At 40.7% G+C, this 26216-nt stretch overlaps 1 protein-coding gene across 5 annotated transcripts in view; it reads left to right on the plus strand.

The window, feature by feature from the left end:
• Nucleotides 1–25513, plus strand: part of WDR7 (WD repeat domain 7) — a 398951-nt gene extending 373438 nt beyond the window's left edge. For 4 of the 5 annotated variants that reach the window (XM_054538011.2, XM_002828242.6, XM_063716912.1 and 1 more), the window contains 2 exons: nt 3889–3993; nt 9863–12652. In XM_054538011.2, coding sequence (XP_054393986.2) covers nt 3889–3993; nt 9863–10066 — 309 coding nt within the window. In that variant the 3' untranslated portion in view covers nt 10067–12652. Of the gene's footprint in view, nt 1–3888; nt 3994–9862; nt 12653–24863 lie in introns of those variants that run through there. The other variant, XM_054538012.2, reaches the window with a different exon arrangement.
• The last annotated feature ends 703 nt before the right edge of the window (nt 25514–26216 follow it).

Here is a 26216-nt window from a genome sequence, read left to right on the forward strand (position 1 = left end):
AATAATTGCTTGATTTTTTTAAATTGTTCGTAGCACTTCCTGAATTTGATTAATTTCTTTATATTCCATTTCTGTCTTTTCAAGACAGCAATTTCTTTGACTAAAAATATAACAAGGCGTGATACTCATTCGCATATAAAAAGCCTACCAAACCTCTTTATATGTTGAAACTTGTTTGTTTTTTGGAAAATGTTCTTCAAGGTCTAGCATTTGAGACCCAAACCATCCAATCCGCTCCATCACAAAACACAAGTTCTGTGCGATCCGCACAGCTGCATCTCTAATGCCAGAGTAGAGGTTAAAGTCAGTTCAGGTGGTGCCTGCACAGATCTTAGAAGTTCAGAGAGTCTGAACAAAAGACAATGGCAACATTTCCATTACAGTGAGGGCTGAAGCACCTCTCAGGCTGAGATTGTAATGAACTCACCAGATGTACCAAGCCATTTAAAACAGCAAACTTCCCTGCACTGCTTGAGCGGTACTTGCTCTTACGAGACAGCAGGTCTGTCTGTCAGCTGCAGTCAGCACTCTGTGGTTTTTCTTTAGGTTGCTTTAAAAAGCCAGCCCTGTGGGGCACCTAGCAGCATCATGCTGTGTGTATGTGTGCATGTGTGTGTGATGTTCGTATCCAAGTCATGCTGTGTGTGTGTGTGTGTGTGTGTGTGTGTGTGTGATGTTCTGATCCAAGATGTAGTCCCCCTTTGTCCAAAGAAGACTTTCAAGAAAGTTAAACTCACTATATGACAGGACTTCAACAACAACAAATGAAAATGGAACAGTGATGAGTAAAATGAGTAGGAAGAAGTATTTATTACTTGATGTATATAGAGTGAGCATAAATTTAGTTCTGAGTTTCCTGGCAGTAAAGCAAGCCAGTGTTAGGTTATGTAATTATTGTTACATGATAAATGAAAGCAACAAATTTATCTGGAAAGACAAACATTTTCCCAGCAGAAAATTCCAGGCTGAACTTATTTCCCAAGATCTTCTTTGAGAGACACTTAAATAACAATGATCAGTGTCTTCAGCTGAAATAGAAGTACGCTTCACGTGGATGTTTTAAATACTCGCCAGAGGAAGACAAAAAATGGAATATTTAGAGAAGACTGTTCTGAAGGAGCAAATATGGTCCCAGTGAGTCTGTTTTACTACTTTTACAAAAAGCTAACTTGTTAGCCTCAAAGAAAGGGGTGTGAATGTGTCCACTGGGTTGTAACATCCTTTGGACCTGGTGGTTTATAGCCTGCTTACTGTTATGTTCTCTAACTTACTGAAGCAACCTTCTGGTTGCTGATTAAGGAAGGATGCTAATCTGAAGGAGGAAGGCTTGGCATTCTGTTTTGAAACTGAGGGGCCCAGTCTCCAGAAGGAGGCTCAGTCCACCTCTACACAGAGTTGGGCTTTGGGGGCTTTCAAGAAGGGCCAGTTTTTCTTAGAAGAACTTTTAATCTACTCACAGTTTTAGATGGATATTAGAATCCCAGAGCATGGAAGAAACTTTGAATTTTGAATCAAATATTTATAATGGAAAGGTTGCATTAAATGCCAGGAGGGACCAGGCGGGAAATAAGTGAGCTGGGCAGCCTGGTACATAGGTCTTCTTTTGTGTTAGTGCTGGACTGGTGAAGTGAAGAGCCACATGCTCAGGCTGAAGTGCTCACCACCACTCAGCCCTGGCTGATGCTGCCACATGTGAACAGAGACCCAGTATTACCCAATCCTCCAGTTTTTCAGGAGAGGCTGGAAATCTTGATTTTACATAAGATCTGATCAATTAGAAAGATGGGCTGAAAAAGTTTGTTTTTTGCACTTTTGCAGGCCAAACCAAACACATCTATTATCTAATTTCAGGTTAAGTGTTTTGAGTTTGCAGCCTCTAAGTCAAGGCCTTACTGTCCTACTGTCTTTACCGTAAAGTGGCCTCAGATTGGCCCAATAGAATTTCAGACTTTTAGCAGAACTGAATCTTGATTTTAAAAAACAGTTAAAAATGCTTTCCCAGTGAGCGGATTAAACCGACCTGATAAGTGGGAACGGACCACTTTTTTCCGATTTAATTGGTTAAAGGCTTTTTTCCTGTCTGAGTGATTCTCATTCCAGAATAGTTGACGTTAAGCTGGTTTCTTGCGATAATTATGCAGCAAGTGCACTCCATTTCTTAAATTAGTACATTTATGGGCCAGCATCATGAGTAATCACGTCTATTTAATCAAATGCCACAGTCTGAAGTCTGTGTTTGTAGGCAACCTGGTATGCTACATGATGGTGATTCTGAGATATGTGATTAAGGCATAGTTTTGGAGAAGGGTTCATTGAATGGTGTACTCAAGTGATTGAGTTATATGACTGTTTATATGTGTCTGGTCATGTCTAAGCAAGCAGGAGTAACACAAATATTAAAAGTATTGAATTGTTATATGCCATGCATTGTGCAGAACGCTATGTATTACCTCATTTAACCTTTACAAAGCTCTTTGAGTTAGATATTATCATTATCATCATCATCATCATTCCTACTTTACAAACATGGGTACTCTGAGATGTTAAGTTCCTTAAATAACGTGGCCTTAGGGTCCACAGTTAGTACGTAGTGGAGCTCACATGCAAACCCAGGAAGTCTGGCTCACATCAATGTTTTCTGCCTGTCCAGAGCCCAGTTCTATACCAACATAACTTTTTTTTTGAGTGTTAGAAAACAAGTGTTATTTGGGACACCACAGTCCCTTGAAAGTCTAATGACAAGAAAGGACAGAATGCAAAGGCAGCAAGGAATGTGCTTGTGTCCCTACCCCTGTTTTCCCTCTTCTTCTTCATTTTAGGTATTCAGATATGTAGTATGAAAAAAATCTTCTGAAATGTACAGTACCTGTGGGCCGAAACACATAACAAGCCTGATGCTCCCACTGAGACTCAGGGCTCACAATTCTTTATCAAAAATGACAGCTGGAAGCAAACCTGTCATGAATTTTCTTAGTTTAAGGGCACACATTTCCTATTCCTTTCTAGACAAAGGGAGGAGACCAACCTACAGCTTGTAAGCCAGATTGAATATTGGTTATTGTGGCAGAGGTATGGTTTTTAATAGTTCAGTACAGGGAGATTAATACAATATTATGCTAATTTGCTTAGTATCCAGTGTCTTCTGTAATTATTAATATCATCAGACTTGAGTATTGTTTTTATTAGGAGGGACCTTCTATCAAAGACCTAGTCTAAAATACAACTTCCTTTTTATTATTCATAGTTAAATCAATGATAGCTATTTGGCAGAGGTTCAAAACTATCCCTGTTAACTTGTTTTTAATGGTATTTGATTTATGTGTGTGCCCAAACCTCCCACATGTGTATGGATGTGTATTTACTAATTGCAGCTATACGCATTTAAATGCAGTGTTGTTGGTAGAAAATGAAGCATAAAGCATGAGCAGTGTATAATTATTAAGGAGATGAAATTATAGTCTTAACTCCTTCCAGAACAGGGATTTTTATAACACAGCTTTTTATTTCAGATGAGCAAAGTTCCTGGATACTTTTGGTGATCAGTTTCTTACCTTTCTAACTAATTGTAAAATTCTTCCCTGTGGTGGACATAAATGAATTAGCACATTGGATTGCCTATTAATATATGCTTTTTCTTTGGGCTCATGCTGCCCTCCCAACTAGGAGGCAGGTGGACACCTCAGAACAAGATTGAAGCCCTTGAAGAGTTCCCTCAATGAGAGAATGTCGGTTGCTTTGCTTATTTTTCTAAGCTGATTTTATAAACAAATAAGATAATAGCATCTAATACCCGTGATGTAACTTGTTCAACATTGAATGCATTTGTGTGTGTATTTGTAATTGTCCTGTGGAATGTTTATCATTCATGATATCTGAATTTTATTTTAGACAATCCATGGACACAAGGGACCAATCACTGCAGTGGCTTTTGCTCCTGATGGAAGATATCTTGCCACCTACTCAAACACTGACAGCCACATTTCTTTTTGGCAGGTAAGAGTAGATGCTCCAGGGTCTTAAAGAGTATACTGCATGATATGCCTTTGGTAGTAAGCCTTCCTGTTGAGCCTACCTGCCGGCCCTCCTTCCTGTCCTCCCTCCCTCCTTGCAGCAAACATCCAGTCTGTATTGATTGCTGATGATGTGCCAGGCACTAGCATGCAGGGTGCTGAGAGTACAATTAGCAATCTGGAAAGAGGGGCATCTGCTCTCACGGAGCTTGTAGTCTGAAGTAGACATACATAAATAAGCAAGCAATTACGGTCCCAGGGGAGCCTGAGAATAAGGTTGTGGGAAGGCTTTTCAGAGGAAGTGACACCTAAGCTGAGGCTTGAGTGATGTGGAGGAAGGGCTGGGTGTTCAGGGTGGGTCACGAGGTGTGGGTGGTTAAGAAGGGGGCACAGGTGCACGAGGAGCCGTGAGCAAGGGCCGGCATGTTTGAGGGCCTGGCCTGAGAGGAATCGGGCAGGAGAAGCCTCACTGGCTTCAGCTATTCATTTACACGAGGGCTTCACACAAGGTCCCTGGGTCTGTGACTCTAACAGGGCATAGGGCATAGGATAATAAGGTGTTTTCCTAGTGTTCACCTCATGTCCCTTTTATAATTATCTCATTTTTCTTTGCATTCTGAATTGCCCACATAATTCTCATAATTCTCAAACTGTTCAAAACATTTCTTAAGATCTCACATAGTCTTTGGTAAGCAGTTCATGAGAATGCCTATGTTTAATTCTGAATAAAATGAACATTAATTTTGAGCAACTAATTTTGGCAGTAGAATATGTTTTATCCTCACTGCTTCATTGCTATCCCATCTTCTTTTTAATTACCTTACTCTTTTAGTCCTGAAAATTACCAAGAAATTAAACATTAGCAACACCCCCAAAAAAGTTAATTTAAAATTTTGTTGTTACCTTTATTTTCTTAGAATGCCAGTATGTTTTATGAGATTCAGTTTATTGCTTTGAAAGCTAAAACAAAACAAAATAAAAGTTTAAACAAGGCTTCAGCACAACTGGGTGATAGTTGAAAAAAATCAATAGGTAATAAAATGTAAAATGGATACAATAAATTACTTAATTAACAACATGCTATTAAAGCATGACAACTTCAAAATCTGTCACAGACTTCTTCTACTTTTATCTAATTTAGTTTTCCAGTTTATTTTCTCATTAGCCTTTCTTCCAGAATATATCTCCAGCATCTAATTCACTCATATCAAACTCCCTTTATCAGAGATCTCACCCAGCCCTCATTTTCCCAGTGAGTAACCACAGCACTGGTGTTTTCCACTCCTGAAATTCCACAGTGATTCCCGTTAGGTGTCCAGAAACTGGGCTTTTGCAGCAGTGGTTCTTTAAGGATTTTACCTACTGATTTTTTTGGGTTCCTCCCCCCGCCCGCCGCTCATGTCTAACTCAATGGCCTCTATTATATCAGCTGTACCTCCACACAAATTTTCTTTTATTTCCTGTTCTCTTGGGATCTTGGAGGAATATTTATATAAAGCTCCACTCATTCCACATTTATTGGATGTCTGAGTGGTAGGTACTGGCCTGTGCATTTAGAGACACAGAAATCAGTAAGTCATGGGTCCGTGCTTGCCAGAAAAATGTGTTCTTTCTTCTTTGGAATAAACAAACAAAACATCTCTTTTTTCCAACTTTCTTTCTGCTAAGAAAACATAATTTCTTATATAAGAAATACCACACATATTAGCCAGATTTGAAACTTTTCCCAGTATTTTCAGAAGTATTTTAAATGAAATTTTCTAAATGTTAAATTATCTTTTTCCCCTTAGATCTTCAAGGTTTTATTTGGATATGCTCATCCCTTCCTTGAATATTTTTCTATTTATATCAAAATTACTGCCCAGATCACTGATGGGATTATGGGTGACATCCTTTTCACTTAGACATCAAGCTCGTTTATTAGATGGCTTCCTTTTCAGTTTCACTTAGAAATCAAGCTCGTTTATTAGATGGCTTCCTTTTCAGGTAACATCTTTTCGTCTTCCAGTTCCTCTCTGAAGCCTCCTGCTGTTGACTCTGGGCTTTGCCAAGCGCACTCACATCTGTGTGCCTGCACACATGGCTTTGCACACAGTGGGGCTGCAGCACATGTCCTTAATCCACAAGCTCACCTACTCCAAGGGCTGCTTCCTGTTATCTGCACATGCCAGAGCCAAAGCAGCCCAGGCAACACCCAGGTCATTCTTGCCTCTAAAACCAATGTCGGAATTTAACATACAACCCGTTTCTTGATGTTTATGTTATACCAAACTCAGTCTTGAAATTTTAATGGAAGACACAAAAACAAGTCCTTTCAGCTTTCTCAGGAAAATGCAATGAAATCTCTTCCAGAAGTGTAGTTGTCTTATTTGAATTAAAAAGAGTCCAAAAAACAGTATTAGATCTACTGCTGCTCTCCCCAAATGGGCTTTGCTGATTTATTTAGATACATGTTGTTTCGTTGTAATGATGTATCAGAATACTTTTATATTATTCCAGTAAGTGTACTGTAATATATTTTGAAAAGTTAATGAAGTCTTATTAATACAGAACCTTACTAAAGCTATCAGCTATTAAAATCTTTGCTGAGAAATGAGTGTTAATGAGAAATATTGGTTGGATAATTACTCAAGTGAGACTTAGTAAGGTCTGTGTGTAGCATTACTTACGTTGGGAATGGCATTAAAACATTTCCTGTTGTGATGAATTATAGCTGTGTTTCTGTGTGTTCAGAAAATAATCTTCACAGAACCAGTTTTGTGAAGCATTTATTTTTGAAGGGAAGAAAAAAGCCAAAGTTACATTTGAGTGAATTTACATTCTCATCTATCAAATGATGTAATTTGGCAGTCATTCAAGCCCTTTGATTTTCTAACCCCATTGTCTACAATTTGAATATTTTACTTCTCTGTATCCATTGGTATTTGAGCAAGAGGAGGAGTTTGGTAATGAACTACAGTCACAATTCTCTCACCCAAATCTTACCATCACTGTCCAGCAAATATCTTCTTTCAGAAATGCTGATAATAAATTAGGTAGATACTGGTTTCGTTTATTTTTATTTACTCCATTGTATAGTAGAATACTATTCAGCCATTTAAAAGGAATAATGTATATCTGTAGTCATTAACAAGAGAAGACTGCCATCAGCATTTTGTTGAACAAAAAGGCAAATTATGAAACTACATTTTAATATAAGCTTGTTTATATAAAATTTATTAACTCTGCTTCTCTTCATCTTTATGTATATGCGGAGGTCTGGAAGGTTGTTTACCAAAATTTTAACAGTGACTGTCTTTGGGAAAAGATATTTCAGGGGTTTTTTGCTTTCCTTTTTGTACTTTTCTTTATTATTTGAATTTTCCACAATGAGTATTTACTACCTTTGCAATCAGGAAAAAGTGAATGTTACCAAATCTCATAATTCCACATAGTTTGCATTCATTCAAGGCTCAAGATGTCCTTACTTGAGCATCGTTTGTAGCCAGTCGCTGTTCAAGAAAACATTAATATTGAATAACAAAATTGTTAGTTGTTTCAGAGAAAGTCATTTGTCTGAGTTTATTGGAAAAATTAATACCATTACTATAATACTTCACATTCATGCCAAATTTGAAGAGGTCGTAGGGAAAGGATGATCTTGAGCAATGAATTTTAGTGAACATGGGGGTCTTTATTGTTCCACATGTTATGTCCCTTACAGAATTTCACATATCCCTATTCTCAGGCAGGAATAGGGATATGTGAACTATGATAGTTATGTCCCTTATAGAATTTCACATATCCTGTTCTCAGGCAGGAAGACTATTTGACCGGACCAAAGGCATTTATCAAAGTAGGGATGGCTCAGGTTATAAGAGGAACCCAGTTGTAATGGCCTTTTCTAAAATCTTTACATCTAGAGTATTCCCATGAGATATTCTCTCCCTTTTCATGTTTAGCTCTCAACCCATTTTTTGTTCGTGGCTAAATTTGCAGAGAGGAATTAAAAATAAGGAAGTGTCTGAGCATTATATGCCCCTTGCATTTTGAGTTACCAGCAGAAGTCAAGCTTCATACATATATTCATAGAAAATCTATAAAGAATGAAAAATACCTGGTAGTTATTTATCAACTTAGAAATTAGATTTTTTCTAAAACACACTATGCCTGTTGATGCCAGTTAATGTTAACCAGCAATCTTCTGGGTCATTTGGATCTATCAAATCAAGCTCATCATCATTATTTATATTTTAACTATTTGGGAACATCCAAGAAAGCAATAAGGCATTGATTTTTATCTTTTATGAAGTTTTTGGGAAAAGGAGAGAAGGAAGCAAAGAAACAGGCTTCTGAAAGGGTGACAGTAAGGAACTGTCTGGCTGGAAACAGGAACCGAACTTTAACAGAAAGAGTTAACAATAACCATACATTTGGTTTTAAAATGTGACCTCGTACACTAGTGATTTTTTTTCACCTCTGTGTTGTGTTCGGCGCTATTATTAATGCAGGAAAATCAGTAACATTAGTCATCTTAAAAGGGTTATTACTCAAGATGATTTAAATTGTGAAAATGTCAGTGGAGCCTGCATGCACTCTGCTAGAGATGCCATGATTTACGCCCTCTGACACCATCCTGCTGCTGAGAAGGGCTAGAAAAAGGAATGGCTTGTGTTTTGCACTGATCCACATGCAGGGGATGATGTCAGTGATAACACATCTTAAATGTCCTAGGATTTGCCAGAGTTTCATGGATCAACCATTTGTAGATGTTGGATCATAATCTGCATGCTTCATGCAAATCTCTAGAATCTTACACATTGAGATGGAGGTTATACTGGAGAGAAGCATTGGAAATGAAAATTAGTACAAAGAAAAAGTGTTATTTCCAAGGCTTCTTTCCAGATTTTCAGTATTCTTTCCATGTGATATTATAATAGCACACATGATGCTATTGAAAATATTTTAAGTAATATTTAGAATCTAAAGAAATCTTCAGACTCAGTTGCTTAGGAAACAGTTCACTTAGACAACTACCATTCAGTATTTAGTACTTCAACCTGAATGCATAGTTGTTCATGATTCATAATTTCCATGTTATTTTTCATTTATGTGGCTGGATTAAGAAAACCTAAAATTTAAATCCAGAAAAACTGCCAAAAAGCAGAAATCATCAATTGATAAAAAGGTATTGTCGATAAAATATTAACAGCGGACTGTCCTTAGTTTGATAGCAAAACAGTGAGGCACAGATATAGTGTTGAGATGAAATTGATTCTGGTTCTGCACTTTATAATAAGCAAGAGCTTTCCAGAAAGCGAGTTTTTAAAAAGCAAGTGAAGAGTGAAGGTATTAGTAGGTGGGAAATGGGGGTGGAAGGGAGTCTTGAGCTTTATTTGATCCAATAAATTGCCACTCTATCTACTGCTTAACTTTGCTTCCTTTTCTTGAACTAATTACAAATCCCAAAACTTGTCTTTGCTGACTCATCCTTCAGGGAGTGCAGTTAGCATTGTGGTAAAGAACATGAAAGTCTTCAGTTTTAAATATCCACAATTTCCAAATACCTGTGTTGTCTAAATGAACCATTTGATTAAGAGCTATAATTTAGCTCTCTTCCTAAAGATCCATGGACTCTCCTGTTGTCAGGTTCTACCCCCATAAAATTCCTCTAGATTTCTGCATTTACTGTAACAGCATCAGAACAATTCCAAGCACACCAAAAGGAACTTTTGAGAGGTTAAGAACAAGCTCAGGTGAAGGAGAATAACCATGATGGAGGAGAAAGTGGCCAGAAGAGATCGACCCAGTCTCTGTGACAGGGAAAGGGAGAGGGCTGTTCAAGTGACACATGTGCTCTCCTGTCCCTCCAGATGAACACATCACTGCTGGGAAGCATTGGCATGCTGAACTCCGCACCTCAGCTGCGCTGCATTAAAACCTACCAGGTGCCCCCTGTGCAGCCAGCGTCCCCCGGCTCCCACAATGCCCTCAAGCTGGCCCGGCTCATCTGGACTTCCAACCGCAACGTCATCCTCATGGCCCATGACGGGAAGGAGCACCGCTTCATGGTCTAACGCTGCTGCCTGCTGCCGTGACTGTGTTTTAGTTCTCTAAATTATCCAAGCCGATGTTCCTCTGTCCTTCCTCACGCCAGATTGTTCCCAGGGGCCTGCCCACCCCAGTGCCGTCCAGGGGCACGGCTGGGTCTTGTCACTTGCGCATGCTTCTCGGGGGCAGAACCCGCTCGTGCCATCTATTGATTCAGAGGCACGCACACATGCTCTGCAGGATGTGGCCATCCTGTCACCAGGTAGTTTTTCCCTGCCAGAGATGGGAGGGGAAAGCCAGCGGTTCCTGGGAACGCTCTTGTTGCTTGGTGCAACAGAAGCACAAAAATCAATAAACACTGTGATTGCACTCCCAGCCCAGATCAGCATTTTTAGCCATCTCAACCCCACCTCCGAAGTGCTGCTTGAATCTGGCCGTTCTGACACTGGGTGTTGAGGTCATGTGGCAGTCCTCATGAATGAAATTATTGCCCTTTGAATTTCCTAAAATATTGTTTACCAAAAAGATTCTGTGTTTACATGTTCTTTTCTTCTGGTGATTGCTAGGAAATTACTCAATCCGATTTCCTAGGGTTTAGCTACCACCTTCTTTATCAACAGCTAACCAATTTGAGATTCATGATTAATTATGTACACAAAAATATTTTCCTTGTAGAAAATAGTTTTCCAGACACTTAGCCTTCTGAAGTGCTCGTCTCTTGCTTAAATGATAGTATATTTAGTAGTTTAAAATAAAAATAATCACTCCCTATGATCTAGTTAATGTAATTATCCAGTTACTGTAACTAATCTCTTGAAGGGACTTTTGTGATAAAGAGCCAAGTTCAGAAGCATAGCGTGTACCGAAAATGAAGACTCTCCTATCTACTGCTACAGATCTTGTTGAAGAAAGAGCTTACCCCTTTCACCCAGAAACCTTGCAATCCTATAGTTCCCATATGTGTGGCATATGTCAGTTATGAAATTATTATAATTCAGCCTTCAAACTACTACTGATCAACTAAAGGAAAGCTAATAAGGTATTTCTTTTAAACAAGTATTCTGGAAAAGTAATAACTATGGCACAAATGTTCAGGAGTGTATATAAAAATGTGTGGGCTCTCGATTTATTTGAGCAAACATTGCAATAAGGGTGTTCATTATGCTTCTAAGTAAGCTTTAACTAGATCACTTTCTTATGTCAGATTGTGCTGGTTCTAGCTCATAATAATGAAAAAATAGAATAATATTTTGTATGAATTGTTTCTAACAAACCTTGATCTGTATATACTTGTGAGGGGTTGTTTGGTTGCCTAATTGTTGATTGGTTGGTTAGTTGGGCAAAATCATTTATTACATGCAAAAATAGAAAATTATTTGTTAAATTCAGAGAAAATATATGAAGTTTACAAAGGAACCAAAATGATAATGGGAGAATTTAGTCTTAAAAGTTTAGGTTGTCAGAGTTTATCTAATATACAAAAAAAGTGGGATCAAGGTCTAGGAACAAACATTGGTTATTTCACTGAAACAGATTTTTAAAGAACATATTAAGAAATTAAGACCATTAGATCGTCTCTTTCATATTGATATGATGTTATTTCCATTGACGGCAAATCTATCCTGTTCCTTGGTTTTAGAGTTGGGTATTCTTTCAAAAGTGAATTTAGGCACATGCATGTATGTTGTATTTATAAAGATTATATATGTAGTTTCCAAGGAAGAAACAAAGACCTATACAGTGTAGACTTTATTTGTTTGGTGAACGTGCTGTTGTGTTTGGCATAGCTAGAGAAATGTAAGGTAAACTAAAAGGCTCACTTTATTTTCCAGTGGGTCCAGAGTCTTCTCTATACCCAACATATGTTTACTTTATGAACTTAAATGGAAATTAATTTATTGTAGACTACATCTCTATTTGGAATGATGAGGTAAATGTATACCTTAGCATTTTCTTTAACAAAAATGTTCTGTGTATCAGGAAAGAGGTGTGAGAGCGGTAGGCAGCCTGCCGCAAACACACGGATGGCTCCCACCGCCACGAAGGTTGAGAACAAAGCCAGGGGGCCCAGAGGAGCAACAGCCCTGGGCCACAAGCGTGGGTCGGCCTTTCACGTGTTCTGTCTGCACAGGCAACCAAGGCCAGTAGAGAGCTATGGCTGCAAAACCCTGGGGTGGATGATGTTTGATGATTAGATGGTCATCTCTAACTACTAAACTAATATCTGCATTCTTGTTAACATAAATCTCTCCTTGGCTATTTTAATAGCCACAGTCCCAAACTTCATCCCAGCTTAGATTTCTCAGCACTGAGGTAAACTCTGCATTGTCATCCCAGCGTACACCTTTAATGTTTTATTGATTTCATTGGCACTGTATTTGGACCTGTCCTTGTATATGTAGAGACATATGTGGCTTCATTGGTAATTTACAAGCAAAAGATGACATGACGTGACACCTGTATGAAAATGTAATGATTGAACTCCCTGTGTACAGTGAGTGAATTAAAATGTCTGCCTCTCAGACATTTCTTAATGATTCCACTTAATAGACTCTATGTGTGCTGAATGTTCCTGTGTACATGTGTGTTAAATAAAACAATTGTATTGAAAACTGTTTTTCTCACAATATTACCTTTTCCAGTGTTCACTCATCTTAAACATCCTCATTTGAAATCCGTATGCTCCCCTAGCCGTGCTGCCTCTAATCATTCATTTCCCTGGAGAGCTGGCTTGGGAAAGGCAACTTATTCCCAGAGGACAGTAGAGCAGAAGTGCGGCGAGAAACTCTCCCTCCAGAAACTCACTGGCACCCTCTGTGGTTTGGGCAAGGGCGTTGCATGCCTGTTGCTTTATCTCTACTCTACATGCTCCCAAATAGACTGTTAATGGCACCAAATCATATCTTGTCAGATTGGATGGCATGGGTTGGCTGCCTCTCGGGAGCTAGGCTGAGATCATTAAGTTCATTGCATTTCACACTCAGTTTGGAGTCGAATTTGAATCCCTGAGGTAAAGGGTATAATTGGTTTTCAGAAAAATCAAGAATAATAAAATAGGTCCTTACTGCTCATAGAGGGTTATGTGTAAGTAGTGAATGTACTTCTTTTCTCTTAATTATTTCAGATAAGAACACAAAAGCTTGAATTGAGTCAATCATCGTGTAACAGTATAATTTTCTATAAGAATTCGGTGAACATTCCAGGAGTGGTCTGAGGCATCTTGGGCCCTATTAAATGCCCACTGTGGGCCCCAGGAAATGTTTTAACATCTCGTGACTTAAACGTATTCTTATAGGGAAAATAGGGGCAGTAACAGTTCTATATGATCAGTGATCACATAAACTGATCAAATGTGGAAAGGGCGTGACATTAATAGGAAGGTAAAGCCAAGCAGTGCTGGGTGAACTTTCACCTTTCACCCCTTCGGCTGACTGACAGAGCTGAGTGTTGAAGAAAATCAATACTTTGGAGCCAGGAGGGAAATATTTCCACCCTCTAACTAGAGAATGTATTTTGACAAGGCCAAGATAATCCAAGCTGCACAGGAGAAAGAGAAAAGAAGACTCATTTTTAAAGCCTGACACTTCAAGGTGTTTTTGTGCAATGGTTTAGAGATCGTCAATACATACAAATACCAAAGGTCAAAAAGAAAAGCCAGAAGAATTTCAAAAATTAGATGTTCAGTTCTTTTTGCTGTTAAAAAAAAAAAAAAGACTACAGAGAGTTTTGTGCTTGTAATTGTCCTTTTAATGAACCAAGCTCACAATTGTGTGACCATTGAGGTGATCATCCCTCTTTAGTCAAAACTTACATTTTTGTAGCAGCAGAACGATGAATATTGAATGCTCAAAAAGCATTCAGACTTCCTGCTTCTGTACACCTTTTGGCTACAAATTGTTTTGTTTTTTTGAGTGGTTACATTGTTTTGTGCTAACATCTCAGAATTTGGTTTTGCAATTCATGTTGATTCTGCCATAATGGCATTGTAAATCCTGGATCCTCCTTCACATTCAGTTCAATAATTTTTTTCTAGTTTCCCAAGTCCCTTTAAGCAAATTCCTTATGAAGATATTCTAATTAATGTATCTCTGAGTGAGAGGTTTATGCACCCCTAGGAAGATGGTAAACAATTCATTCTTACCAGCAAGATTAGAGCCATTCATTCTGTAGACAAATACCTCCATCAAGTGGATATAGATTCTTTGCTTTCCTACTGATAAGAAAACTAAGAAGCCAGTGGTGCCCATACCTTCCAGACAAGCTCAGAAGGACAAAGGAATCTTAAGTATCTAAAGTATATCATCAGGCCTGCTGTAAACATGTGCTAATTAAAGAGTATTAAAAATACAGTGAAAATATAGCTTCTATTTATATACCTGCGTACTCATTAATAAATCCCATTCTATTCTGAGGCGATAGATCAGGCTGGAAATTTTTATTTTCTTTTGTTTCAAAAAGAGAATGCAGCCAGCCAAACCTCCTCAATATTCTGAGATTTCCCAGAGAAGGCTAGGAGTCTAGCACTGCTCGAATTGTAGGGGTATGAAGTAAATATGTGCTGCATCTGTGAAATCCATTGTATTGCACCTGTCAAATGCTCAGAAGAGTGGCACATAGGAAGCACTCAATAGATGTAAGCTAATATTTTTAGGAGACAGGAGTCCTAATTGAGCATGGATAAACAAGATGACCTGTGTTCTTCGGAAAACTTGGATTTTTGTTTTACGTTTTCATCTCTATGTGGACTCCACAAGTAGTTCTGAACATCCTATCCAAAGGAGGGCTCCTGTGGATCTGTTTGTATTCCCCAGCTGCTTTGCCATATTGCTATGTGTTACCACCCCGCTTCTCACCAAAATTTGTATACATGAAGAAATGCCAAAATACATGCCAGTGGAGGAAACTGGTTGGTTGTGGCTGAAGTTATCACTGATTCCTCAAAAAGAAAGATCACCGCATTAGATTTAGGACTCACATTAGCATCAGGGATGACTTTGAGTTTCTTCCAAATACACATCTATCGAAATTGAATAAGACTCTGGACAAAAGTATTGTAGAGTGGATTTCATGGAATCACCAAAGCAAAGGAAACTGAATATGTAGGTTCTGTTGCCAATATCTTCTTGTTCTAACTTAGCGTCAAAATGACTTAGTGCTTTAGTCTTCCCAAATTTGAAATGTATTCTCTAAAACAGCAGCCCTCAACCCCTGGTATCAGTCTGTGGCCTATGAGGAACCAGGCTGCACAGTAGGAGGTGAGTGGTGGTGAGCCAGCAAAGTTTCATCTGTATTTACAGAGGTCCCCATCACTTGCATTACTGCCTGAGCTCAGCCTCCTGTCATATCAGCTGCGGCATTAGATTCTCATAAGAGCGTGAATCCTATTGTGAACTGAGCATGTGAGGGATCTAGGTTGCACCCTCCTTATGAGAATCTAATACCTGATGATCTGTCAGTGTATCCCCCAGACAGGACCGTTTAGTTGCAGGAAAACAAGCTCAGGGCTCTCACTGATTCTACATTATGGTGAGTTGTATAATTATTTTATTTTATATATATAACAATGTAATAATAGAAATAACATGCACAATAAATATAATGCATTTGAATCATCCCGAAACCATCCCCAACCACCAGCCTTTTTTGCATGAAACTGGTCCCTCGTGCAACAAAGGTTGGGAAACGATGCTGTAAAACTTGACCCACCCAGGGGCACTTCAAATTTTAGTGAAAATGTGTGACTAAAGATATGGCAATGAAACATTATTTGTATTCAATCAGCAAGCTTTTATTGAACCTTAGAATATGCCAAGCATATGTTCTTTATTTTATTTTCCTCTTGCTGATGAGCTCACAATCTCACCAAGAACCATAACACTATGGAATAAGTGCTGAGACCCAGGGCAGGTAAAGAGCAATGAGAACATAGGAAGTGATCAATTCTGATGAGGTGGTATTGTTAGGTTTCCCAGAGAGGAAGCATATGGGCTAGGCCTTAAAAAATAAATAGGAATTAATTAGGAGGATACTGGGGATGTTATAATGTAGGAATTTATGGAAGTCAAAGTTTTGTGTGATCGGAATGGGTATAAACTACTTCAGACCTACAACCTGAAGGGCATTGGTAGATGCTGCCAACAATCAAGAAAGTTCTTCACTTTGCAGCCATTATTGCAATAACAGAAAACCAGACTCCTGTGTCAAAGGACACTCGAAATCCATAAGTCAAAAACCCTAATAAAAGATTTTTCCGGCTTTAGTGTTTTCCACGTTTCATTTTCTTTATTTAAAAAAAAGTTTTTGTTGTTTTAAAAATAAGTTGTGTGTTCTCCTACTCCTGGATTCTACTGTGTGACTGGCACAGTGAGTTGAATGCCTGACACAGTGCACTGCCCAGGTCCCCCCACCCCCACCCAAATCCCACTGCAGAACTGAAGCATTCTAACAGCTGTGTGCTGAGTCCTTCCATAAAGATTGCTTCCCAGCCAAAGAGAACTGTCTCACCCAAGGTCATGCTTCCTTTCCTGGGGAGCAGACACATCTCATGATGGGTCAGGAAAGAGGTTTAAAGACCCAGCCCCGGCTGAGGTGTGGTGGCTTAAGCCTGTAATCCCAGCACTTTGCGAGGCCGAGGCGGGGAGAATCACTTGAGGTCAGGAGTTCAAGACCAGCCTGGCCAATGTGGTGAAACCCCATCTGGACTAAAAATACAAAAATTAGCTGGGCGTGTTGGTGGGCACCTGTAATCCCAGCTACTCAGGAGGCTGAGGTAGGAGAATCACTTGAACCCAGGAGGTGGAGGTTGCAACAAGCCGAGATTGTGCCACTGCACTCCAGCCTGGGCAACAGAGTGAGATTCTGGGTGACAGAGACTCAGCAAGTCGTAAGGAAGGTGCTAAGGATGGTGAGTCTCCGCCTCAATAAATAAATAAATAAATAAATAAATAAATAAATAAATAAAAATAAAAGACCCAGCCCCAAGCTCCATTTCAAAACCACTTGGAAAGGCCATCCCAGCTCCAGAACTCCCTTGAGCATTGACTGAAGGCTTCACTGAACTGCATCCCAGCTCAACCTCTCTCTCTGCCCAGACCTGGGCATTTCCCTACAGATGCTGATCCCGAGAATGCTGCTTCATAAACTTCCTATGTGCAGACCTCTCTCACACACAGTCTGCATCCCAGAGAACCCGCCAGGAGTGGCCCAAGAAAACAGATTCAAAAATGGAGTTTGGGAGCTGAGCCACCCATTGAACCATGGCAAGAAGGACCCATCACTGGTGGTGGGCCCTCATGGACAGCCTCTGGCACGCTTGGCTCCACAATTGTTAAAACTTTCCTTGGTGATGCTTGTATGGCCTGCTGATGGAGGGCGATGTGCTGGAGGGTACCACGTGGCAGAAATTGAAAAGTAAGGGAAAGGAAGAATTATAAAGACAATGGACTTGGATGACTGTTGTGGAGTGCTCTGGAAAAAGACAATGAAAAGCTGAAGGGTGGGTGATTAATCACCCAGTAGAGGCTAAATGTGAAAGCCAAAAGACTCCTTAGCAACATTGAAGGAGAGCTTCATCTCCTACAGCCAAACATGAGCAGGCTCAGCCCATGGAGAAGCACAGCTCCAGAGGCTGAATTCACCTCTGAAAATCTGCTGCCCCAGGGTCAGAGCCCTGATAGAGGTGAACGGGGTTCTCTGGGTTGATGCACCTGAACAATCTTGAACCCCCGATTCCAGTGAACCCTCCTCAGGCCTGTCTACATGGCCACCTCCTCCCTGTTCAAAGCCGGCGCTCCTCCTCCTTTGCTTGAAGATAATGCAGAGGCTTCTCCCGCGCAAAACTACACGTGCCCGCACTGGAGTGACTTGGGTTAAGTCATGGTACAACCTGGCTGCCAAAGTGCTGGACCTGCTAGGACAGAGAATGAACCATCTCCCACAGGAGCTGTAGGTCCTCACCAACATGTACCCAACGTAGCCACTGAAATGGGACTGGATTTAGCAGGTGCTGGGTCAAGGGCAAACAGACCATAAAGTGGGTCAAGGGAGAGTTTATCGATAGGAGATTCAACAACCTGCAAGGACCCAGGGAAAAGGTGCTTCCCTGATGTTATAAGCTGCTCAGCTTGGAGAAAATGGTGGCTGACACTAAGAAGAAATGTCAGAACTGACGTGACTGAGTGGGGAGGCAAGAACAGGAAAGCTCAGAGTGAGGAGACTGCTGGAGCAGGTATGCTAGGTACCCCCAAATCCACTAGATGCCTCGGCTCTGTGAGAGAGGCTGGGGACATTCATTCCAGCAGTGAATGGAAGGAAGGTGCTAGAAGGGCACCCACATCCCTGCAGGCCAGGACTGAGGGTAGAAGATGTCATGACAGAACTGGGCCCCAGGTATCAAGGAGGATGATAAGGTCCTGAAATAATACAGACCTGGTGGGTGCAATCATCATAATTAGTAGCAAGTTTGGAGTGGCAGCCAGAGAGACCAGACCTGCAGAGATCTTTGTATCTAATAAAACATGTCATCCCTAAGTGCAAGATGGGAGGGCAGCCAACAAGGTTATTGTTCGTCTATACAAGCAAAAGAAATCGAAAATGGATCACAGGAGGCTGAAAGCAGCCATTCCAGTAAGAAGTCAAAATCCCTTGCCTGAGAAATAAAGATGTTCTTTGAAACCAACGAGAACCAAGACACAACATACCAGAATCTCTGGGATGCATTCAAAGCAGTGTGTAGAGGGAAATTTATAGCACTAAATGCCCACAAGAGAAAGCAGGAAAGATCCAAAATTGACACCCTAACATCACAATTAAAAGAACTAGAAAAGCAAGAGCAAACACATTCAAAAGCTAGCAGAAGGCAAGAAATAACTAAAATCAGAGCAGAACTGAAGGAAATAGAGACACAAAAAACCCTTCAAAAAATAAATGAATCCAGGAGCTGGTTTTTTGAGAGGATCAACAAAATTGATAGACCACTAGCAAGATTAATAAAGAAAAAAAGAGAGAAGAATCAAATAGATGCAATAAAAAATGATAAAGGGGATATCACCACTGATCCCACAGAAATACAAACTACCATCAGAGAATATTACAAACACCTCTACGCAAATAAACTAGAAAATCTAGAAGAAATGGATAAATTCCTCAACACATACACCCTCCCAAGACTAAACCAGGAAGAAATTGAATCTCTGAATAGACCAATAACAGGATCTGAAATTGTGGCAATAATCAATAGCTTACCAACCAAAAAAAGTCCAGGACCAGATGGGTTCACAGCCGAATTCTACCAGAGGTACAAGGAGGAGCTGGTACCATTCCTTCTGAAACTATTCCAATCAATAGAAAAAGAGGGAATCCTCCCTAACTCATTTTATGAGGCCAGCATCATCCTGATACCAAAGCCTGGCAGAGACACAACAAAAAAAGAGAATTTTAGACCAATATCCTTGATGAACATTGATGCAAAAATCCTCAATAAAATACTGGCAAACAGAATCCAGCAGCACATCAAAAAGCTTATCCACCATGATCAAGTGGGCTTCATCCCTGGGATGCAAGGCTGGTTCAATATACGCAAATCAATAAATGTAATCCAGCATATAAACAGAACCAAAGTCAAAAACCACATGATTATCTCAATAGATGCAGAAAAAGCCTTTGACAAAATTCAACAACCCTTCATGCTAAAAACTCTCAATAAATTAGGTATTGATGGGTCGTATCTCAAAATAATAAGAGCTATTTATGACAAACCCACAGCCAATATCATACTGAATGGGCAAAAACTGGAAGCATTCCCTTTGAAAACTGGCACAAGACAGGGATGCCCTCTCTCACCACTTCTATTCAACATAGTGTTGGAAGTTCTGGCCAGGGCAATTAGGCAAGAGAAGGAAATCAAGGGTATTCAATTAGGAAAAGAGGAAGTCAAATTGTCCCTATTTGCAGATGACATGATAGTATATCTAGAAAACCCCATTGTCTCAGCCCAAAATCTCCTTAAGCTGATAAGCAACTTCAGCAAAGTCTCAGGATACAAAATCAATGTACAAAAATCACAAGCATTCTTATACATCAATAACAGACAAACAGAGAGCCAAATCATGAGTGAACTCCCATTCACAATTGCTTCAAAGAGAATAAAATACCTAGGAATCCAACTTACAAGGGATGTGAAGGACCTCTTCAAGGAGAACTACAAACCACTGCTCAAGGAAATAAAAGAGGATACAAACAAATGGAAGAACATTCCATGCTCATGGGTAGGAAGAATCAATATCATGAAAATGGCCATCCTTCCCAAGGTAATTTACAGATTCAATGCCATCCCCATCAAGTTACCAATGACTTTCTTCACAGAATTGGAAAAAACTACTTTAAAGTTCATATGGAACCAAAAAAGAGCCCGCATCGCCAAGTCAATCCTAAGCCAAAAGAACAAAGCTGGAGGCATCACGCTACCTGACTTCAAACTATACTACAAGGCTACAGTAACCAAAACAGCATGGTACTGGTACCAAAACAGAGATATAGATCAATGGAACAGAACAGAGCCCTCAGAAATAACGCCACATATCTACAACTATCGGATCTTTGACAAACCTGACAAAAACAAGCAATGGGGAAAGGATTCCCTATTTAATAAATGGTGCTGGGAAAACTGGCTAGCCATATGTAGAAAGCTGAAACTGGATCCCTTCCTTACACCTTATACAAAAATTAATTCAAGATGGATTAAAGACTTAAATGTTAGACCTAAAACCATAAAAACCCTAGAAGAAAACCTAGGCAATACCATTCAGGACATAGGCATGGGCAAGGACTTCATGTCTAAAACTCCAAAAGCAAGGGCAACAAAAGCCAAAATTGACAAATGGGATCTAATTAAACTAAAGAGCTTCTGCACAGCAAAGGAAACTACCATCAGAGTGAACAGGCAGCCTACAAAATGGGAGAAAATTTTCGCAACCTACTCATCTGACAAAGGGCTAGTATCAAGAATCTACAATGAACTCCAACAAATTTACAAGAAAAAAACAAACAACCCCATCAAAAAGTGGGCAAAGGACATGAACAGACACTTCTCAAAAGAAGACATTTATGCAGCCAAAAAACACATGAGAAAATGCTCACCATCACTGGCCATCAGAGAAATGCAAATCAAAACCACAATGAGATACCATCTCACACCAGTTAGAATGGCAATCATTAAAAAGTCAGGAAACAACAGGTGCTGGAGAGGATGTGGAGAAATAGGAACACTTTTACACTGTTGGTGGGACTGTAAACTAGTTCAACCCTTGTGGAAGTCAGTGTGGCGATTCCTCAGGGATCTAGAACTAGAAATTCCATTTGACCCAGCCATCCCATTACTGGGTATATACCCAAAGGACTATAAATCATGCTGCTATAAAGACACATGCACACGTATGTTTATTGCGGCACTATTCACAATAGCAAAGACTTGGAACCAACCCAAATGTCCAACAATGATAGACTGGATTAAGAAAATGTGGCACATATACACCATGGAATACTATGCAGCCATAAAAAATGATGAGTTCACGTCCTTTGTAGGGACATGGATGAAATTGGAAATCATCATTCTCAGTAAACTATCGCAAGAACAAAAAACCAAACACCGCATATTCTCACTCATAGGTGGGAATTGAACAATGAGAACACATGGACACAGGAAGGGGAACATCACACTTCGGGGACTGTTGTGGGGTGGGGGGAGGGGGGAGGGATAGCATTGGGAGATATACCTAATGCTAGATGACGAGTTGGTGGGTGCAGCGCACCAGCATGGCACATGTATACATATGTAACTTACCTGCACGTTGCGCACATGTACCATAGAGCCTAAAGTATAATAATAATAATAATAATAATAATAAATAAAAATAAAAAAAAAAAAAAAAAAAAAAAAAAAATCCCTTGCCTGGTTTGTAGACCCAAATGGCATGGTTAGCAGGAGTTCAGACCCCTCATGATGAGGCTCTGGGTTTGCCCAGTAGTAAGCAATGGAAAGTAGCAGAGATTCTTGCCAAGGGGGAGGAGAGTTTAGAATGAGTAGTAGAGAAGGGAAGCAATAGATATCAGTGGTGGCTTTGGGAGCAGCTGCAACAGCAGGAGTTGTAGTTTGTTCCACTAATATTTCTGTTATGTTTCCCCCAGAATCCTGGAATGGCTGTTCCCAGGCTTTTTTTCAAAGCAAGTGGATCTGAGTGAGGCAAAGGGTGAAGGCAGGGGACACTGTGGTATGCGTTCACTCCCCCAGGTACTGGGTTGTTGGCAGCTGACATTTCCCAACTGAGACCTGCTACAGGAATTGCTTGAGGCTGAAGAGAGCCACTCTCCTCAAGGCCACATCCTCCTCCCTAATGAGAGCTACACCCAATAACCCATCATGGGGATAAAAGGACTCAACCCTCTTTGCTTCAGTTTGGAACATCTCTGAAGGGCCATTCCAGCTTCATAGCTCCCAGCGCATTTGGCAGAGAACTCTGTTGCAACCACATCACAGTCCAGCTCCCCCCTGCCTATGTATTGCTTCCTTCACACAGATGTCGATCCCAGGAACACTTCCTAATATACCCGCTTTCAGCAAATCTGTCTCAGTCTCCTTCCCAGATGACCCCATCTAGGTTCAAGTATGGCTCTGCCACTTATTAGCCAGATAACTCCCTTTGTATACCACTCACATCTTCATGTCCCTGGTGTCCTTGCCTAGAAAATGGGAATGATGATGATGCCTGCCTCATCGTCTTCTTACAAGAATGAAAAGAGAAAAGAGTTAATATATGCAGCGCACTTAGACCATTGTAAACATTCAGTGAATGCTACTATCCTAATTCTTCTTGTCTTCTTGAAGTATAATTATGAGATTTTTCAGGTCTTCGTTTCCTGCTTCTGTGTTACAGGAAAATACGCTTTACCATGAAATCTTTTCCTGTGTTTTTTTTTTTTTTCTTTCTTCAGCCAAATCCAAATGCTCAGTTTTAAAAAGTAAAGAGGAAAGCTGGAAGGGAACTAATATTTCTGAGGACTTTTTTGCACCAGGTACCATAGTAGGTGCATTCATTATTTTTCTTAATTCTTCATTCTGAAAGCCATGAATTATCTCCCTTTTAGAAATGAAAATAACTGCAGGTCACATAGACAAATGACCAAGACTGCACCAAAAATAAAAGGGAAATCTACTATTTTTGAGTCCCAGACTCTGTTGCCAAGGCCCAGTTTCCTCTGTTTTTCCAGTGGCCCTTGTGGAACAGGAGATGAGGAGGGAATCGCCAGGGACTATCCGGCCACAGTTTTTAGAAGGAGGAAGTGTGGGAGATAGAAGAGATTTTTGGTTCACGTAAGCCACTGTGTTTTCCCTTTGGATGTATGGCCATTGCGCCAAATTTTCCAAGTACTGGAACTATGTTGATTCTCATTTGTGAATAGTAGGACTATTCACAAATGAGTGATTTTACAACTCAGCAACCACTTTTTTCTTTGTTTGTTTGTTTTCTTGTAGACAATGGATACTTTCTTTGGGAAAGTGGAAGTTGATTGACAGCAATTGGCCCTGGTTTTCATTGATTACGCAGTAGCATATGGTGCTGCTGGCCAGTCCCTGGCACTGCCCCCTCTCCTTGCCTTCATGGGGCCACAACTTTGACTTTTCCCGATTGCTTTTGCAGACACCTCCTCTTCCTCTAGATACTCTTCTCCAGAGAGCCAATCTTTAATAACTTGAGAGTCACTGATACATATAAAACAGACTTCCGAAACTTAAGATTGAAAAGATGGTTTGCCTCCCAGGTGACTTGAACAGAGAAGTATTACAAGATTTACTCTCTCCACTTGGCCAGAATCAGCAAAGAGCATCTCCTGACAGGACAGGGGCCGTTCCAGTCTCTATTGTCACATATCGGGTTTACATAGTCTTAGCTCCCCATCCCTGATGATCTCATTCTGGGAAATATTGGAATGTATCAGAACCTACTAGAGCAAACCATAATATGCCACCATACTCACATCCATTAGCCTCAGCTTTGGCCCTGCAGCAGGCTCCAGGCTGTGACACACATCTTAGGTCTCTTTTCTAACAAGTCAAGGGATTGAGGATCCAGATGTGCTTGGAGGCCATGTGAGGCATTTGACATATGTAATTTCACTTAAGTCTCTCAATAATTCTGAATTAGCCCACATTGTATAGGTTAGAAAACTGATACACTGACAGGTTAAGTAACTGGCCTAAGGTCACACAGCTAGTAAAGTGGTAGAGCTGGGATTAAAATCCAAAGTGCTCTTTCCTCTCCATCAATGGATGCTATCATCAAGGCCAGCTTTATAGTAGCGAAAGAGACATGCTTTATTCTCATATTGACCTCAATAAAAAACCAAGGACCTCAAAATTCAATCTTCATTTATTTATTTATTCTACAGTGACTTATTGAATGCCTATTATTTTCCAGGCATTTCTAGCAAGGGTGAAATTAATACAGTGCAGGCACTTTGAGATGCATCCTTTATGCAGCTCAAAGGCTATCTAGCTAATGCGCTGGATGTTGTGAGGCCCATTATCCATAGTGTACACATGCCCGCAGCCCCTCCTTCTGATGGTTTAACTTGGAGCAATGCTCAATGGTTGTGCATAGCCAGATACACGCACTGTGCACACAGGCACTGGGTTCTGGGTCGCCTCCCTGGCATCCCAGGCCTCTGTCTGCTTCCTTCAGTGCTTCCTTCTTCAGCTGTCCCTCCCTGGATCCCAGCCACCTGAGCTCCATCCATCCCTGATTTCATTCCTTTTTTTTTCTCTTCCAGCTCTGGTCCACAGCCTTCCTCCCCGGGACATGTGATCCAAGCCTGAAGCATACAATGGGAGCACAGAGGAGGAGGGGACAAAGAAAAGAAACGAGCATCAGCGTTGGGAATGTCTCCTCTGACTGTAGAGTCATGAAACATTAAGATGAACATTTACTGGAACATATACATTCTGGTAGATTCCGATGAGAATTAAGCCCATTCATTCATCTGGTAACTATCCAGTGAACATCTACCATGCATCAGGTGGAGAACTAGGTGCTGGGATTGCAGTGGGGAAGGCAACAGTTGTGACACCTGCCCTTATGGGCTCACAGTCTAGTGGGCTGGGGTGGGGATTAAGCCAACCACAAATTGTAACATGAGCAATGACGGAAACAAGGAGCAGCTGAGACCCAACAGCCCAGGGAAGGAGTGGGCAAGGTCAATCCGGGGTCTCTGAAGGAAGATAAGGAGCTGGATGTCGGTAGAGCAGTTGGAAGTGGGAAGAGCTTCTAGAGAAGAAAATAGCACGTGTGAGGTCCCTGAGGCAGAAGGGAGAGTGACAGCTGGTAATGAGCCAGGTGTGGCCACAAGTGAGGCATCTGGACAGTATTGAATCTCGTAGACAATGGTCAAGGGCACTCTTAGGGGACTCAAAAGCCATCCGAAAATTGTGAGTTGAAAGGTGTGATTTAATTTAGCTAGAAAACACCACTCAGCTGCAATGTGGAGAATGGGTTGGAGTGGGTTGGGGGAAACCGGGTTTGTTAATTATCTACACAGTAACAATACTAGCACAAACTTCTTAAAACACATTTCCCAGGGTGCGGTGGCTCATGCCTGTAATCCCAGCACCTTGAGAGGCTGAGGCAGGCAGATCACTTGAGGTCAGGAGTTCAAGACTAACCTGGCCAATATGGTGAAACCCCATCTCTACTAAAAATACAAAAATTAGCTGAGTGTGGTGGTACACACCCATAATCCTACCTACGTGGGAGGCTGAGGCAGGAGAATCACTTGAACCCAGGAGGCAGAGGCTGCAGTGAAAGAAGATGGCACCACTGCACTCCAGCCTAGGTGATAGAGTGAGACTGTGTCTCAAAACACACATACACACGCATACACACACATGTGCACACACACACATGCATGCACACACACGTGTGCACACACACACATATTTATGGCATTACAGCTTCTCGGAACCAGGCATCCAGGCTAGGCTTAGCCAGGAGCCTTGGCCTCAAGATCTCTCACAGGCTGCAATCAAGGTGATGGCTGGGTCTATGGTCCCATCTGAGGCTTGTGAGGGAGAGAATTTGCTTCATAGTTCATGTCATTGTTGGCAGAATTCAATTTCTTCTGCTTGTA

The sequence above is a fragment of the Pongo abelii genome, chromosome 17 (assembly GCF_028885655.2).
Source record: "Pongo abelii isolate AG06213 chromosome 17, NHGRI_mPonAbe1-v2.0_pri, whole genome shotgun sequence".
NCBI lineage: Eukaryota > Metazoa > Chordata > Mammalia > Primates > Hominidae > Pongo > Pongo abelii.